At 41.8% G+C, this 17,505-nt stretch overlaps 2 protein-coding genes across 3 annotated transcripts; one reads left to right on the top strand and one right to left on the bottom strand.

The window, feature by feature from the left end:
* Positions 1–4,798: 4,798 nt before the first annotated feature.
* Positions 4,799–13,995, bottom strand: LOC146966505 (palmitoyltransferase ZDHHC20-B-like). Of its 2 annotated transcripts, XM_085762734.1 has the most exons (14): positions 13,866–13,995; positions 12,394–12,420; positions 11,886–11,980; positions 11,627–11,747; positions 11,469–11,538; positions 11,271–11,303; positions 10,520–10,640; positions 9,815–9,850; positions 9,436–9,568; positions 9,063–9,189; positions 8,707–8,796; positions 8,462–8,574; positions 8,333–8,380; positions 4,799–8,185 (listed from the first exon to the last, which is right to left on the bottom strand). In XM_085762734.1, the coding sequence occupies exons 1-13, from the start codon at positions 13,981–13,983 to the stop codon at positions 8,337–8,339; spliced, it is 1,128 nt and encodes a 375-aa protein (XP_085618860.1). In that variant the 5' UTR covers positions 13,984–13,995; the 3' UTR covers positions 4,799–8,185; positions 8,333–8,336. The 2 variants fall into 2 exon arrangements, with proteins under 2 accessions (XP_085618860.1, XP_085618861.1); XM_085762735.1 differs by lacking the exon at positions 9,815–9,850.
* Positions 13,996–16,479: 2,484 nt separating this feature from the next.
* On the top strand, positions 16,480–17,434 carry LOC146966506 (arylamine N-acetyltransferase, liver isozyme-like). Its single transcript, XM_085763609.1, has one exon. It carries the CDS (start codon positions 16,497–16,499, stop codon positions 17,376–17,378), a length of 882 nt encoding a protein of 293 aa, XP_085619735.1. The 5' UTR covers positions 16,480–16,496; the 3' UTR covers positions 17,379–17,434.
* Positions 17,435–17,505: the final 71 nt, after the last annotated feature.

Genomic DNA, 17,505 nt, shown 5'->3' on the forward strand with positions numbered 1-17,505 from the left:
GCTAGCCCACATTATCATTATTATTATCATGTTATTTTGTTTGTTTTAATTTAACCTTTATTTAACCAGATAAAAGACCCATTGAGACCAGACCTCCTTCACAAGGGTGACCTGGCAGCAGCAACGTCATAGCGAATAAAGACAGAGAGATAACAATAACAAAACAAACACTCAAATATAGAAGTGAAAGTAATTTGACAAATAAAGTGCAGTAGTTGTGGTTACAGTATAAAAACAAAGGCTCTGTTCAATAGATTCCCATTGTCTGTCTCTTAAGAACGGCTTCAAGGGAAATATAGTCTGAATTGATCTGAAAATGTGCTGCACATCACTTTGGTGGTTGTAATCTGACATGTGCTTCGTCTTCTTCCTGCAACTGTGAAGGCTCAGTGTTGATGTGCTCCTTGTTTTCCAAGTTATCAGGTTACATAAACTTATTTGGTCCTTATAAAAGCAGATCCTGTATAATATTTCTCCTGGGATCCAGAGGTCTCAGTCATGTGTCTCACTTCATTGTTAAGGTATGCAGCAGAAAGTGGGAGTCATGGGAGTGTTCTTTTTACAGGAAAAATGATATTAATAATAAAAAAAGGAATGTTTGTGTTTGTGTGCGTGTGTTTCTTTTGCGCCTGTGGTCAATGCAGGCGCTCACATCACATGCCCCCCTGTTCCCGTAGCAACATGTGGAGGGGCATTGTCATGTGAGGCATGTGCTGCAAAACTTTAACGCCTGGCTCCATTTGAATAATTTCCCACAGCACTGAGAGTCCTTTACTGTGATCAGTATCATACTGAAGAACAGTGATGCCAAAATTTAGCTGAGCAGCTCATGTTTCACCAAAAAACATCAACCCGTAGCCTTCTGGCTGCATCCTGGTTATATCCTTTTCATCTCTTCCAAGTAACTGCTTGAACTTTGATCAATTTTGGTGATGCTGCTCCTTCTTCTGAACATCATCCTTTACCCCAGTTTACCTCAGTCATACCCATGATCTTATCTGCCTGTCCGTTCAGGCAAGCCTTGGCTTCCAGAGGTTAAAATTGCATGAAGACATTTGTTTTCCCTTGGATCTCAGATTAAATCTCTCTTTATCCTTGAGCTGCATGTGCAGACACAGTGAAGGAATGATTAATGATAGCTGAGAGGCATAAAACCAGCGGTATGTGCTCGCATCCTATTAAGTTCACCAAACAAACCACCTGTATATTTACATTTGTTTGTAAAGTTATACTCTATATCATAAAGGCTCCTGTGCTCACCAGTGTTACACAATGTAGGCTACAGTATGACTGACATCCGCCTGATCTTATACAGTATGACCATTTTGAATCATATGAGTCAAGTCTGAGCAGCTGTCCTGTTGGTACTGGCTGCGTCAAGCCACTCCTTAGCTTATGATTATGTTCCTGAGGATGCAGACTCATCAGAAATAATATGCCTCGACTGGCCTGAGTTCATGAAATTGATAGAAAAGTTCAAAGATGACAGAGCTTCCCTGTTTCTGGAGAAATCTGTTCAGCAAGATACAGCTGCTGAAGATGAGGTCATCTCAGGAAATCACCTTTAGACGATGATTAATATCGATACATCTGTGTTGACTTGGACGTGGCTGCTCTGTGTTGGGACTATTTCTGACTCTCACTTACGTCAGACAATCTGGGGTCAGTTTTAAAAAGATATTTGTGACTGGGATTGGAACAGTAGACTTCTTTTCCCAGATAGATTCAAGACTGTATAACTTTTGTAACAACCTGTACTGAGCAGTGGAGCCCGACAAAAAGAACTGGAAAACACGGCTCATTGTGGTATGCTATAACATTACTGTGAGGAGAGAAATAAAGGGGGGTAGATTTTTATTGCCATGGGGCCCCAGCTTCACTCTCTCACTCTCTCTCTCTCTCTCTCTCTCTCACACACACACACACACACATACACACAGGTAGCTTTATGTGCTGTGTAAGTTGTCAGCCCGAACACTGTAAAAACTAAGCAGGTAAAATCACCATGGCAACCTCCGAGGGGCCCGGCCGGCACATGTGTTTTAAATGAGATTATTGGTAACATCTTGGATGTTTGTGGTGTTTATTGCATACTTCACTGTCAAAAAACCAGGACGACCACTGCCTGCCTGTTTGAATTTGCGAAAACTGAAAAAAAAAGGAGAATGAATTGGCGCATGGCCCATGCAGCCCAAAGCCGCCTGTGTTATTATAAAGTTGACATGTGCATTTTTATTAGAGCCACAAACGAAATTCTGTTCACTGTTGTTGTATTGGTTGGCACGTAGCTATCTCAACAGCTATAGGCATATAAAACAGGAACAATATAGGCCTATACCACTTCAGTCTGTCATTTTTGAATCTACTTTCATTTCTTTTGTGCGATGGATGGGTTTAGACTGAACGTAGACTAGACAGACTGAACTAGACTAAACCAGCCCCGAACAATAGCTGAAGTTTTGATGCTTTTACTTCCTGGCAAGAAATACTGTTGGCTCTGTCACTGATACTGATGTCACCAACCAAAATTACTTTTTCAGTGGCTTTTGCCTTTAATGGATAAACCATCCAAAGTTCTTCCTTGAAACACTGGCTGTTTCAGCCTTGGGTCGGTACGACTTTGTTTGGTTATTAACAAGTCACTGTTTACTCTCCCTGAAAAATGACACTGAGGTCATTAACTTGGGAACCCCATAGATCAAACGTGCATAGACACACACACACACACACACACACACACACACACACACACACACACACACACACACGCACACACACACACACACACGCACACACACACACACACACACACACACAATATGCAAGGAAAAAGTAAAAGAAAATAGAAAACTGGTCACTTTTATGCATTTTTTCCCCCTTTTCTTCTTTATTTTCTTTCTCCATTTTGTACCGCACTGTTATATTTTATCATGTGTGCAAAAACAATGTGATACATAGGAGGTCTATCCTGAACTATTCTTAATTTATGATTTATTTAAAAAAAATCAAATTTGAGTCAAGCACAAGTGATTTGAGAGAATGAGAGGTGCAGATGACAGCAGCCTCAGCAGTAGAAGTCAGTGGCCTGGGTGTCAGGCTGATAGCAGATGTCGAGGGCCGTATTGAGTTCTTGAATCCACAAAGACTATATTGACTCTACAAAAGGCATGAGGCAACACGTCTGTTTTAGGTTTTTGTCTGGGCTTATCAAAAAGAAACCTTTTTGGACGGTGTAGTCACCAAAGCTGTATTTGCTGTTCCCATCACAAGACGTCGGCTACTCATTCCTCCTACATGCTGCGATGTCATCTTTAAATAACTGTCATTAATGTGTGTTTCATTCCTGGAAGTCAGAGTGGGCAGATGCAAATAATGATCAGCTTCTACAGACAAACTCAATCTGAAGTGTTATTTGTCGTCTTCTTAAAGCATTGAAATGAACAATGTATGCTCTGCTGCATAGTTTAATCATGACACTATAGTTGCATTGATAAACAACAACACTTACTGCTCACTATATCACTATGTAAAGTCACCCTCCTGCCGTCTGGGAGACGTTTCAGAGTTCATCGCTGCAGAAAGAACAAATTCAAGTTCTTCTTTGTTCCTCACTCTACTATAGGCTACTATTAAACAATCAGAGGAGCAAAAAGCGCTGACTTTACCACCCACACACACACACACACACACACACACACTACAGGACTCCTGGGACTTTTCCACATCTTGACTGTTATCCCCATTTCATCTGTACAAGTTTTTAATGTATGAGTGTTGTGATGAGTGGAAATGTGAGGACTGTTGAGCTGATGTGCCACACAAACTTCCAAAAGGACAACAAAGGTCTGTTTAAGTTTTAAGTTTAAAGGGATAGTTCAACATTTTGGCAAATTGGCCCATTGCCATAATGGGCCAATATCCCTATAGGAGTTCTTGGTTTCCCTCATCAAACTCATCAAATACACAATCCAACAACTCCAAAACGCTCTCGTGGACAAGTTGTGACCTGCACATTCACCACGCTATGAGATAATAACAGAATGTTACGAGACAGAGTTGTTTTCGAGGTAATTTCATGCAAAACAGCTGATGCGTGTTCCGATCGAGTTCAGTTTTTCAGCAAGCAGTCTCTGCATTTGCCTTGAAAACAACTCCGTCTCATAACGTTCTGTTATTATCTCATAGCGTGGTGAATGTGCAGGTCACAACTTGTCCACCAGAGCGTTTTGGAGTTGATGAGGGAAACCAAGAAATCCCATTAGCCTCCATAGCGTAGCTCTGAGCAGCTCGCGGCTCTGCTCCACCGTTCTAAAAATAGCTCGCACCGACAAATAAAGGTAATGAACCTACTCCTAAAACTGTATAGGTTTTATGGCAAAGGGCCAATTCGCCAAAATATTGAACTATCCCTTTAAATTAGATATCGAGATAAGAGCACAATCATAAACTATTCAGATTCCTTCACTGGTTTTACATTTGGTTGTGTTGCAGCCTTCACCAAAAACATTTGTGTCACTCAATCTAAATTTAAAAGCCCAACACAACTATGCAAAAAAGTAATTTTAGACATTTCTAAGTATGCCAACCCTTGGTTATGACATGTTGAAATTTAACTCAGGTTTTTCCCACTTTCCTTCATTATCTCAGATTAGGTTTCCAGAGCTACATTTGTATCCAACTGATCGGACATGAATACCCGTCAAGTCTCACAGATGATGCATCCCTGGTATCATATTAAACCACCAGATCCAAGGCAATACCTCCAGAGTTCAACGGACAGATGACGGCAAAGTTAGACTGGAGGTTTAAAAAAACATTTATTGTTATTTTCACGTTACTTGTGTAGAGGCATGTACTTCATTCACAAAATAGGAACAGTAAAATTAATCAGACAAGAAAAATATATATGTAGTCTTTTTCTTACATTATCAATATATATACACACATTGTAAAATAGGACATTGTAACAAAAAGAAAATCAAAATGTAGCAATAAGCAAGTTATGACATCTGCACTGTGTACATTACAGATGTAAAATGTGTTTGAAGTTAGACTGAAATGTTTAGATCCTTCCTCCATTTTCACAGGAGTCTGTATGGCTTCATTTATAAAGTTGAGACAGACCAGAGTAAAGCTAATTTAAAACATGACGCACCTAGCTATTGTTGAAAACCCCCCGAAAGTCTATTTCACCACCGTAATCCCTGTTAATATGTTAAAACACTTTTTTTTCCTTCTTTTTTTTACTGGTTGGGCGCCATGCTTTTGAGCATTAGTCAGACAGTTATGTATGTACACAGACAGGTAAAAATCTCATGGCTGCACATAAGCAATTCTCCCAAGACAACAATATTACAAAAGAACACTCAATTAAGCATTACAAAATACACACGCGCACTTTAGTCTCAAGGCCAAACAGCCCAAAGATAGAATATAGGCAATTTGTAAAACAACAAGATGACAGGTCCAATGTTTCAGAATCAGTGGTCTTTTAAGTGATGGGTGGAATGAGCCAGGCTCCTAAATAATGCAGATTTATCTTTATTTTATTTTTTTTGTCTTTATCTTTAATTAATATTTAAGTGTGAAGTTTAGAAAAAACTCAAGTGATCAAAACATAACCTTGGCTTGGATCATGATCTCTGATAGCAATGTCGTCTGCTACTTTGAGATCAAACCACAGTGTGATTCTGATACTTAGCCACCATGACAGTATGATAATCCATACAGTATAACAAATATCCTCCAATCGTCTGTTTGTAAAGAGTGCTTTACACTTGGCCTCGAAAGGTCGAACACGATTGGAGGGACAAAATGTAAACATAAAGTCTGGAGAGCAAGTCCGTTCTTTAATTGCTCCATCATCCGACCAAATACCCTTCACTACTGTCCTGTCTGTGTGGTACATTCAGCACGACTGTGACGACAATCACCGAAGAAACACATCATACATACAAACACCACAAAGTCACTCTACACGATAGAAACGGCTGTAAACTTGAACGTTACCGGAGTCTGACGGGATCATGTTAGTGGGAGGCTCGTCCAGCAACAGTCATGGATGTGATCAGGTAGACGTGAGCGACGACTAACATCATGAATTTGCGGTGCCCCCTCTCCAACGTGAGTCAGAAAGTTGCATATAAATGACCAAAAAAGAAAAAGAAAAAACTTTTATCCTGAAAAATAAAGAAAAAATGCTATTTGGTTGTCCTGACAACATAGTCAATTCTTTAACAGATCACACGATGCTGATGATATGTATGTATGGATGATGATGCAATCTAATTATACAATTTAAAAATATTTCTTGCTTTACAGATGTGCCTCACATCGCAGATGTTCAACACTGACATTAGATAATTCACTGTTAGGTTTTAACACACGCTTGGGCCTCCTTTAACCAGTTCAAGGTCACAACACTGACTGAGCCGGGTCCAAATAACACACACACACACTCACACACAGAGAAAAAGACAAATTGAACAGAAGCTGAAGTTGACACCTCTATTTTACAGTAGATCAGTTGGGTTCAATTCACTTTCGTTTCAAATCAAATCTGGATGAGTTATTAGAGGATTATGATGGATATTACTCCTGTTTTATGAAAATATCTTACTCTGAAGAAAGCTGCACCTGCAAAATCAGACTGAAAGTGAATTGAGCCCTGAGCCAGATGTTTACAAAGTACAGAAAACTCGTCATCTGAATGAGGGCAGGTGGCTGGAGCCTTGTCGCCACCTGCCGGCCAGCACTGGTATTGCAAGGACACATCATGCCCCACTACAGGCAGGCGGAGCAGATACACCTTGTATAAAATATTGCGCCACAACTACCGGTAAATAGAATTTGGTTACCATGACATTGGCCAGTGAGGTTAAGATAAAGCTAGGATGTTGTAAACACTTCAGAGGTCAGAGCTCCTGACAGGTCAGCCCTTATTTGGCAATGAGTGTTGGTATCTTAGTAAAGGTTTAAGCACTGAGTTGTAGAAAAAACAGGCTGTAGACATTTTGGGCTAAGAATCACTGATCATCACATGACGTAACTATGAACTGACTGCGTATACGAGCAGCTAGTGAAGGACGCTGCACATTGCACTGTGTGAAATGCATCTCCCAGATCAAACTGTCTGTAAATAAGCAGCATGTTGTAACACAAGTTGGCCACAAACACATAAAGCTGATTCTTTTAGTTTCAGTAACTTGTTAAAAAAACAGAAGAAAAAAGAAAAAAAAAATTGCCCCTTCAACATTCATACACACGCACGCACACAATACGCCATAAAACACAAGATCATCCAACATATGTTATACCTGGGATGCCTTTTTGGACATGATTACAAAAAAAAAAAAAAAGCAGCACGTTGTTTTGATGGACATTGATAATCTACAAAGTGCAAATGCGCCATCTTGTGCTCTAATATCCAAAGCACCACCTAGAAAAACCCAGGTACAGCCTTCCCTGTTGCGCACCAGTTCAGTCCACTGAACTAGGCCAGAGTCCTCTGTAAGCTAGTCCAGGTTTTGGTGGGGGAATCATCCGTTTCAAAAAAAGGTGTGTGCACCATACATACACATACGCTCCAACATTTTGAGTTGGAAAACAAACAAACAGAAAAAAAAAAAAAAAAAAAAAACTGTCACTTGGGAACTGCATCATCTCCACAGGATGTACTGCCTTCTTAAAAACATTAAAGAGATATTCAAATCAAACACAGCTTGTCCATCACTCTTCACTGCAGGTTTGTGCCTATAAATCGTGTCCTGGTACATCCAGGAGGCTTTTGGCACCAAAAAAAAAAAGGTTTCCTCATTAAAACACCAAACGCAGCTCTGATTCCCACCGCGGTTTGTGAATATTCTCATCAATAAATGCTCCAGTTGTGAGAAAAAGAACAAGACAAGGATATACACACAGAGCTGCATGTGTTGACAGTTAGCATGAATGTAATGCATCATATGTCCTATGGGGTCGGTGTGAGATCTGCTTATGACACTGCATGCAAAACATACCAATGCATTACTGGGCCGTGATGGGCAAAAAAAAAAAGGAAGGCATTTCCATAGTTACTCTCTAAATGGGTCTTGTAGGGATGGGGTTGCACTGGGAGACTGTTGCCGTGGTGACAAACTAAACTTCTGCGTTGCTTAAGGCATCGTATTAGATGACTGAGGAGGTTCTCCTGCGGCAGAGACAGCGAGAAGAAACAAAAACAAAGATAATTAGGTGAATTACTGTTAATTACACTCAGAATTTACATAATTATGCAGTGCAGCTCTTCAACGTGCAAAAAATCTGATTTCTGCACACATGGTTCGCTGACTCTTACCTGGTTAGGACTTGCTCTCCACGGAGATTGTAATGGTTTCACTTTCAGCTGGGAAGGTAAACAGAGGATGCGATTAGGTGACAAATTCCAAACAAGCGAGAGTGTTCATCATCTCTGCCGGGGCCTCACCTGATTTGAGAGTGTTATTGGCCAGATGGTCTTCGATATTGTTGGCATGCTGGTCGTTGCTCAGGAGGCGGTTCTGTGACTCGCTGAGTGGGCTCACAGGGACCTCGGTAGCACTGAAAACATGCCCAGCAAATGATCAATCAAAAAAATTATGTGCAGACACAACCCGCATTCCCAAATATAAATCCCTTTTGCAGAACACCTCGTTTCAAACAACGTGCTTTATTTTTTTTATGACTCATTACCTTTTATCTGGCTCTGGCTGCAGGGTCACCGCGCCTTGCTCTACATCAACGTTGACCAGCCGCGTGGGGAACGTCAGACCATCTCCCTGGCTGCAGTAAAAAAGAAAAGGAAATTTAAGATTAGGTGCAGTCAGCCTGCAGGGTAACAAACTCAGATTAGATTCCACAGTAGCCGCAGCAATGGTAATGTGATATTTTTAAAGAAAACAATCCACTGTGTTTAACTCTCCTTTGCATAAAAAGATCAGTGTCACGTGGGTTTCAAAGCGGTTTTATAACCACGCTGCTGCGCTGCTAACTCAACCACGAGACGCACACATAGAAACCTAACCGCACCAACAGCTCGTTTCTTTTACCTGGTAAAGACCGGTATGAGCCAGTACTTCTTCTGGTCCCCAAAGACCTGAGCGATATTCTTCCGGAAACCCAGAGAGAAGCCGTTCTTATCAGAGCCTGTCCTGAAGACTGGTGCTCTGAAGGCCTCTGGTGTGAGGGGAGCAACGTGGACGGACAAGAATACAAGCACAGGCATGATTTAATAAACAATAATCACAAGATGAACGTCCTGCAAATATAACCTAATGAGGGAGAACAGAGTGAACCATTCAGTCGTTTAAAACCTCTTTGTGAAACATGTGAAAATTCAAAACACACGTGGAAATATGTTCACATTTTGAGCCAGTTAAATAACAGAGAAGCTTCACTTGCTGGATGTGTGTTTTTTGTTACCTATAGTGGACCTGTTCTTCCCTACGAGCCACAGGTGGTAGCTGAAGAGAGACAGAATACTGATGCAGAACATGGCCGCCACAAAAAACAGAAACAACACATGGAATTTGGCGTGAGTGTCTGGCAGCTCATTCTGGGGAAGAGACGAGAGAAGAGGAGAAGGAGAGAAGGAGATCGGTCACAAAACGCACGCTGAGGATGTTTACGAAAAGACTGAGAAAATAATAAGAGTGAGGAAGAAAAGGTAAAGAAAGAGGAACGGGGGAAACAAGAAGAGTTTCATGTGAGCCACGTCACGACACGCACATTACGACAGTAACCGATGGGAACAATGGTGAAGCACTGCAACACTAAAGGCTTTGGAGGATCGTTGGGTTACCTTTGGGCAGTTTTCTGCCGATTTCCTCCGGCAAAGCTTTAGTACAAACAGAAACAAGTCTGGTTAGCGACACAGGAAAGAACAGGCAGGAGGAGAGGGGGGAGAGTTTAGAAATCAGGAGGCAAACACAAGTCATTGCCAAGTTTGGGGGGGGGGGGCGGTAGAAGAAGGAAAGAGAGAAAGAGAGTGTGGGTGAATGCACAAAGTGTGCCCAGAATGGAGGAATCAAAGGGATGAAAGAGGCAGAGATGAGAGAAAACTGAAGTCGACAAAAGTGGAGGGGGAGAAAAAAAAAGAAAAAGAGGAGAGGAGGTGTTCGCGGCCACATGAGTGGTGTGACTGATGGTTCCCGATAGCGGAGGGGGAAGACAGAAAAAAAAGGGAGATGGGAGAACAATGAGCCAGTGTCCGAGGACCGGGGATAAACAGAAGGGGAAACAGAGAGGGGTCAGAGGGTGAAGGGTGAAAGAGGGCAGAGAAAACAGAGGAGCAGCACAGCTCAGCACAGGAGAGATCAGCACCATGCACAACCGACTCAGAGGATGCTCAGCATGCAACCAGATCTGCATCCTCCCCAACATCTCTCTCTCACACACACACACACACACACATTCACATTCACAACATGCCGAGTGTGAGTGAGCCGACTGTGTAGTGAGCGAGCGCTACTCCCTGGGAAAAGTCTGTGTGTTGTTTGTTACTCACTGTCCAGAACTTGATGAAATACTGCAGCACCGTGGCTGCGATGAACAAACAGTAGACCAGCGAGTAGGCCAGGAAGAGGATGAAAAACTTGTAGTTGGAGAATCCCACGCAGTTGTTCACCCTGGAGGCACACACACACACACACTGGAAGGTCAGACATCACATCCTCCGAGTAGAAAACATGAAATTTGAACTGAAAAGGCGCCACAGGCAAAGTCACACTAAACCCTGTTCTTTTGTTGTTTAATATTTAAGGCGAAAGCTCCGTTACCTTCAACGTTACAAGCATACAAAGGGAAAAGGAACAAGGGTCAAAAGGACTGTATGCTGTTTATTTTGTGAACTGTTTTTGGCCAAATATCAGTAATAAATGTCAGTTTTCGATTTGATTGACCTGGTTTCCCCCCCCCCAAGCCCATCCGTATCTGCACACACCTCCCAACATTCAAGACAATGCTCAAAAACCTTTTTAAATTAGCTTTTAATATATAATTTTGTGTGTTTTTAATTGTATTCCACTCTGACTTTGCTCTATTTTATGATATTTAAAGTGTCTTTGAGCATCTGTAAAAGCGCTTACCCATAAAAATGTATTATTATCATTAGAATAAAGACGACTGCTGTCTGTCAGAGTCGTCTCCTTTTACTTTTAAACCTGCACCAAGCAGCTGAAGAACATGGAAAAGCGGTAATAAAATGTGTGGTGTCATGTGTCTGCAGAGTGTCTCCTTGTTTAGCAGGTCGTACATACCAGGGACAATGGTGGTCCATCTTTAGCACACACCTGCCGCACACAACGAGAGAAGAGACACAACAGACGTTAAAACACGTGAGAAAAAGTTAAGACATGACTTGAAAGAGTGAGTAAAAAAGAGGAAGAGGGGTAAGCATATGACCAAACCAAGAGGAAGCGTAAAAGTTTTGTAGTTACTGAGTTTTATGTTCTTACATGTCGCACGCGGAGCAGTGATGGCATCGGTCCGGCTTGATGACTTGACAGCGGTCGCAGTAACGGATTGCTGCTCATAATAACACAACAGCATCTTATTAGTACTATTTAGATTCACTCACTTAACACTCATTTGTGTTTGGATTACACAGACGCACCTCCAGCTCCTGTGCGTGTGTACAGAGGCAGACTGGTGGCAGCTCTCCACAGGATCTCTTGCTGCGACTCCGGCCTTTCCTCCTTCTCATATCGCTCCTTCTCGGCCTTGGGCAGGCAGAACTGGAAACGACGAGAGCAGCATATGAATTTCTTTTTGAAAAATACATTCATCCAGCAGTTGACTTTGTGGCAACAGGGGGCGGGGGTTAGAGACACGCAGACACAGTGGGCTTGATTTGGATAATCGGGTTATTGTACCTCTTTGGAAGGACTGGCAGGCTTAGTGAAGATGGTCTTCCAGTAAGACCATACAAACATGATGAAAGAAAGGTGGAAGAAGAGCAGGTAGACAACTGGAGGGGGAAAAACTGAGCGTCAGGATCAACAACATACACACACTGAAATCTACATTGACATTAAACGCAGGTAAATTACAATTAAATGCTGATATAGGGGAGTTCTGCTGTTATTTAGGGTAAAAGAAGACATGTTGTGCATCTGCATATTTAATTAATGAGAGAGGAGAGCTAATGCTGAATGAGGAGAAGCGGCTCTGCTTCGGGCAGACAGAGCTCAGCACTTTGAGAAAACACGTTTCCTGCGCCAGCCTCTTTCTTTAGCCAAGTCTACAGAGCTCATTTCTCCAGACCAAGAGTGGAGATTATCGCAGTAAATAGCAAACTGGCTCAGTTCAGCAAAAATCTGTTGCTGCCATTCACTCTCTGTTAATCAAACATTGTTTTCACCCCCTCCCCAAGACACTTACTTTTCTCTCCTATACTGGGGATGGTGACTGTAAGAGACAAAACAGAGGAAATTAAAGTGTTAGACTGTTAATTCAACAGTGTTTGACAGAGATCTTAAAGGGAGGATTGGGTATCATTCATAATACTTCATACTTTACAAAGTTATAAAGATTTTCAGTGCATTTACTTTCTATCTAACCAATATTTTCCAACCCCTGTGTGGTCTTATGATACATTTAAGGATGATTGAAGAGACCGATCCTTAAGTTGTCAAAAAAAAAAAAAAACTCATCAAAACTATCTTTCTTTTTTTGGGAGATTTTGTTTTAGTGACACCATCTTTCTCTCCAGGCAGAGCTGACCCACTCGACTTTCCCCTTCCCCAGAGCCCTTTGGCTTTAAGGACGTCTCGCCCACCTTGCCACTGTTTTGTCAACGGCTGTTTTTAAGGTCAAGAATGAAGCTTCCATTGTTGCATTTAGGGCCAAGGTGGACAAGAGGTCCATTTTATGGTGAGGAACATAATAAATCAATAAATCACAATAAATCAAGTAGTGAAATATACACACCAAGAGTTGGTGCTTACATTGTTTTGTCACGTTAAAACTTGTATCACTTTCCTGCATTTTCCTTGTAAAATGCTGCATATTTTTCACCTCTCTGACCAAGAGGAAATCATTTGATGTAACAATGTTATAAAAGACTGAGGATGAACCACATGAGATAGTCTGTGCAGTGAGAAACACGTATTCCTTAATTTTCTTCAGGGGGGTCACTAGCAAAAAAAAAAAAAAAAAGGTTGGGAACTATTGATCTAATCTTCTTGGACACCTCATTTATTTCAATTTTGATGTGAAAAAAAGTTTGGGATGCCTTTTGAGAATGAGTTCAAATGAAAACTAATTTATATTGCTACAGCATCTCCCTTTTCCTTTCCTTTTTTTTCAATACTAAAACACTCTGGGTCTATTCAGCTCCTAGCAAAGCCTCAGTGTGTGTTACCTGCGCCAAGCTAATTAGCTGTAGTCCAGTTGGAGTCAACTGTTATGTGTCGAAGCGGCCAAATACCGTTTAGTTAGCGTTTTAATTCTCCATCCAGACTCCATTCAGCTCGACACACACAGAGAAAAAAAAACACACAGACGAACCGATCCGGGGCAGGGCACAAAAAAAGACTAGAGCACGGTGAAAGTTTTTCCTCTTACAGATAACACAAATACCCTGCAAAAAAATAAATAAGCCCAAACCAAAGCCATAAAAAAAAACAGCGTACTGATAATTAGCTGTATCTAGATTTGGACAGGCTTTAGTGCCAACAACACCATTATTGTTGGGCTGCAGTCCATTTACTTCCTGCTGGCCAACCAGCGGCAGCAGCAGCAGCAGCAGCAGCTGTATGTTTCTCTCTCTCTGTCTGTGAGTGTGGTGAAACACAATGAAAACAAAGGGTCCAAAAGGAGACAACACACGGGCGGCAGGACGTCGTACTTACTTATACAAAGCTCCACCACATAAGCGTAATACGACCAGCAGACGACCAGGGCGATAAAAATCACGGGTATCCATGCTAAACCCCGTTGACAGCATCTCAGTACGTGTGTGGGCGCCATCTTTCTCCCTCTGCTGGGAGAAGGGAGTGTCGGCGCGTGACGTCACGGCGGAGGTGGTCTGATAGAAGAAAAAAAGAAAAAAAGAAAAAGAAAAGAAAAAGGGCAGAATCAGTTAATTAGAGATATTGATTGGATTAGAAGTAGGCTCATTACCACACAATACACACCAGACAAGGCTTATGATGCAAAATACAAGTGGTAATGATTGTGTAAATGCTTTTTTTCCTCTGTTTTTTTTTTCTTTCTCTCTGCTATTATTCAATGATTTCTTTTCTACTATTATATTATTAGGCTATTATTATTACTGTTAACATTGTTGGTTGTGGCCTTTATTCCGGTTTAGTTTACCTTTCAGGTTTTTTTCTTCTTCCTATATTATAAAAGTGCTGAATGTACCCTTTTGCCTGTGCCTTTTCAGTCACTATCTTGTTGGCAATGTTTGTAGTTGTTGAAGGCTATTATGTGATGGCTGTCTGAATAAAGACTGAATCAATTTTTTTTATATAGCTAGTATATAGGCCTATAACATAGTTTAATTTCCAAAGGACTTCAAATACTCTTTTCCAGCATGATTTGAAATATTTTATAAACAAACAAAAAAAATAGACACAGAATATAACATTATAGCTATATGAAACATGTAAACATGTTTTTAAATGTACATTGCTTCACAAATATGAATTGCAAAAAAGTAGGCTACATTTCCATAAAAAACTAAATTGGCTGGCAATCCTGCCTTGGGTGAAACATTTTTTGCAAAAGCCTTTGCCACTATTTTAAACTAAAAATAATTGTCTGTGGTGGTGGTTGCCACCTTTTTGATTACCGTTCATGCCAAATTGCCAATATAGCCTAGTGCACAAATGTTGACATGCAGTGTCACAAACACCCCATGCGCTCATTTTTGGATCAACTGGGAATTAGGAGGAGGCATCAGTCACTGCCCAGATAGTGATGTTGGCCCACTCTGAGATTCAAAGCTGCTCTTCAGAAACCAATGGGTGACATGATGCCAGGTTAATAAATGCTGCAAGGATATGCTCCTGTTGGCATTGCTTGCATGGCTGTATTTGCTTTAAGGCTAAACAAAGGCTAATTAATTTACTGGCTAATTACCTAGGCTGACCTAACAAAGTATACATGCTAATTAGTGCTTACAATACTAGAATGTCACTCTCTGAAAATACAGGAGCACAGATCTCCTCATTTAATGTTATTAACTGTACAACCATATGATTTACCTGATATTTGCATGGAACAAATAGGCCTACTCTAAAAGGCTGAGCAGCTAGGTCAACTGTGCTGCACCAGCTGTCACACCCCAACACCTGTGTAGTATAACCTAAATAGACATGATGTTTGTCCCTGCTGTAAATGTGAGTATATTAACATGTGTGAGTCTACAGCAGGGGTGTCAAACATGCTGCCCGCAGGCCAAAACCGACTCAGCAGAGGGTCCAGTACTTCCCTCAGGATGAATCTGCCAAGTGTGAAAATGACATCCAAAAAAAGAGGATGAAGGAAGAGAGGATGTGAAAATTACTATTGAATTTGCAATTTTTTTTTTTTATCAAGAAATGTCAGGTTGTTGTTTTTTTTATTTTTTTTTTATTTTTATTTTTTTTCTATTATTACTGGTGTAATCTTTGGACATTTGTTAGTAGAAGATGAGAGGGACAAGGGGACTTGGCACTCCTGTGTTAATTAATTGAACTGTATGTTATGTAGGCTACTTCCCCCTTTGTGTTCAGATACTGACTGAATCCAGCAAGGGAAGGGGAGGGAAATAAGCCAGAGGGGTAGGGGTGGTATGGATGGGACGTGGGACAATAGCTCACGTAGTTATGACGTATACATTTTATGTACGATGTATGGTGGTGTATGATGTACTTGGGTATATGTACCGATGTAAGGTGGTGTATGTATGTCAATTATGTAGCTGTGAATTTGATTTAATGTGGGCATATTGTAAAAAAAAAAAAAAAAAAAAAAAAAAAAGGGTGGTGGTGGGGTTAATAAAAAGTTGATCTCACAAAAAAAAAGTGTCAGGTTGTCCATACTATGTCTTGTAAAAGGATAGTTAATTAACTGTAAACATCTTCATAATGTAGCCTACTAAACAAAGGAGAAAAAGTCAGTTATTTTTATTTACAGGTTATCATGCTATTATTTTACTGGTCCGGCCCACTTGAGATTAAATTGCGCTGTTTGTGGCCCCCTGGCCTGAACTAAAATGAACACCCCTGGCCTGCTGGTCGACTCACCTCAGGACTCCGCCTCCAGCGGTCAATCAGAAAACTGCAGTTTCAGTAGTTTCAGTAACTTCCCGTATGGACTTCATACTTCCCACCAAGAAGCTGCATCTTTCTTTCCAGACAACCTCAGTTTATGTAACCTGAACCGTGCTGTTTCAAGCCGGTCAATGTCTGTGTGCTACCTGATAAGACGAGTCGACCAGTCTTTATCATAGTGAAGTTGAGGTCAAAAGTGAAAGTATTATTGACGTGCAGCTTATGAAAGGGGAGAAGATTTCTGTGGACATGGACGTGCAGAAGTATTTGTCGCGCATCGGGTTTGTCGGTGCAGCTGAGCCCAGCCTGGAGGCGCTGCGGTCGGTCCAGACCTGTCACCTGATGTCGGTGCCGTTTGAGGACCTCACGGTGCACAGCGGCGGGCGGGTCCAACTCGAGCTCCCGCTTCTGTACGAGAAGATCGTGAACCGACGCAGAGGCGGGTTTTGCTTCGAGAACAACGGGCTCTTCTCCTGGCTGCTGTCCAAACTGGGCTTCCAGGTGACGGTGGTCTCCGGCCAGGTGAAGAACTCCATCACCGGACGCTACGGTCCACCTTTCGACCACCTGATCCTCATGGTGACGCTGCAGGGCCGGCGCTGGCTGGCCGACGTGGGCTTTGGGGGGGCCGGCTTCAGCACCCCGCTGTCACTGGAGGACAGCGGCCCCCAGGAGCAGGGCCACCGGGTGTACCGCATCAGAAAGGAGGAGGGTAATGGTATGCACTTCCTGGAGTGGCAACAAGAGGAAAACAGAGGTGTAGATGGAGACTGGGCAGAGATCTACAAGTTCACCCTCGATCCCAGGTGTCTGGAGGACTTCACCGAGATGTGCCAGTACCACCAGAGCTCCCCCAGCTCCATCTTCTTCTGCAAATCCTTGTGCACCATCTTAAAACCAACTGGGAGGCTCACCTACATTGGTCACAGACTGATCACCGTTACATTTCCAGATGAGGAAGCAGGGAGGGTGTTAGAAACCACAACCGAGGAACTTACAGATGAGGAGATCCCTGTCATTTTGGTCGAGAAATTTGGTATTGTGCTAGACTCTGTGCTCATACCAAAGGATGAGACGATAACACCACCACCAGTCATGTATTGATTATGCTACCATATGGATATCTTAACACTCAAATGTAAAAATGATGGGAAAACACTCAGATATAAAGAATCAATCAAATGAAGTATAGAAAATCCAACTTGATCTTTGCAGTGCAATACAACACAAA

Source organism: Trachurus japonicus, chromosome 20, assembly GCF_045865225.1.
Source record: "Trachurus japonicus isolate A0001 chromosome 20, Traja_1.0".
Lineage (NCBI taxonomy): Eukaryota > Metazoa > Chordata > Actinopteri > Carangiformes > Carangidae > Trachurus > Trachurus japonicus.

Bases quoted from the DNA above. Each gene is read 5' to 3' on its own strand.
- LOC146966505 (XM_085762734.1), bottom strand. From the start codon at position 13,983: ATGGCGCCCACACACGTACTGAGATGCTGTCAACGGGGTTTAGCATGG. The intron at 11,304-11,468 runs GTAAGAACATAA...TGTGTGCGGCAG, and splicing joins CACTGCTCCGCGTGCGACAT to GTGTGTGCTAAAGATGGACC. The intron at 8,575-8,706 runs GTAATGAGTCAT...GCATGTTTTCAG, and splicing joins CAGCCAGAGCCAGATAAAAG to TGCTACCGAGGTCCCTGTGA.
- LOC146966506 (XM_085763609.1), top strand. From the start codon at position 16,497: ATGAAAGGGGAGAAGATTTCTGTGGACATGGACGTGCAGAAGTATTTG.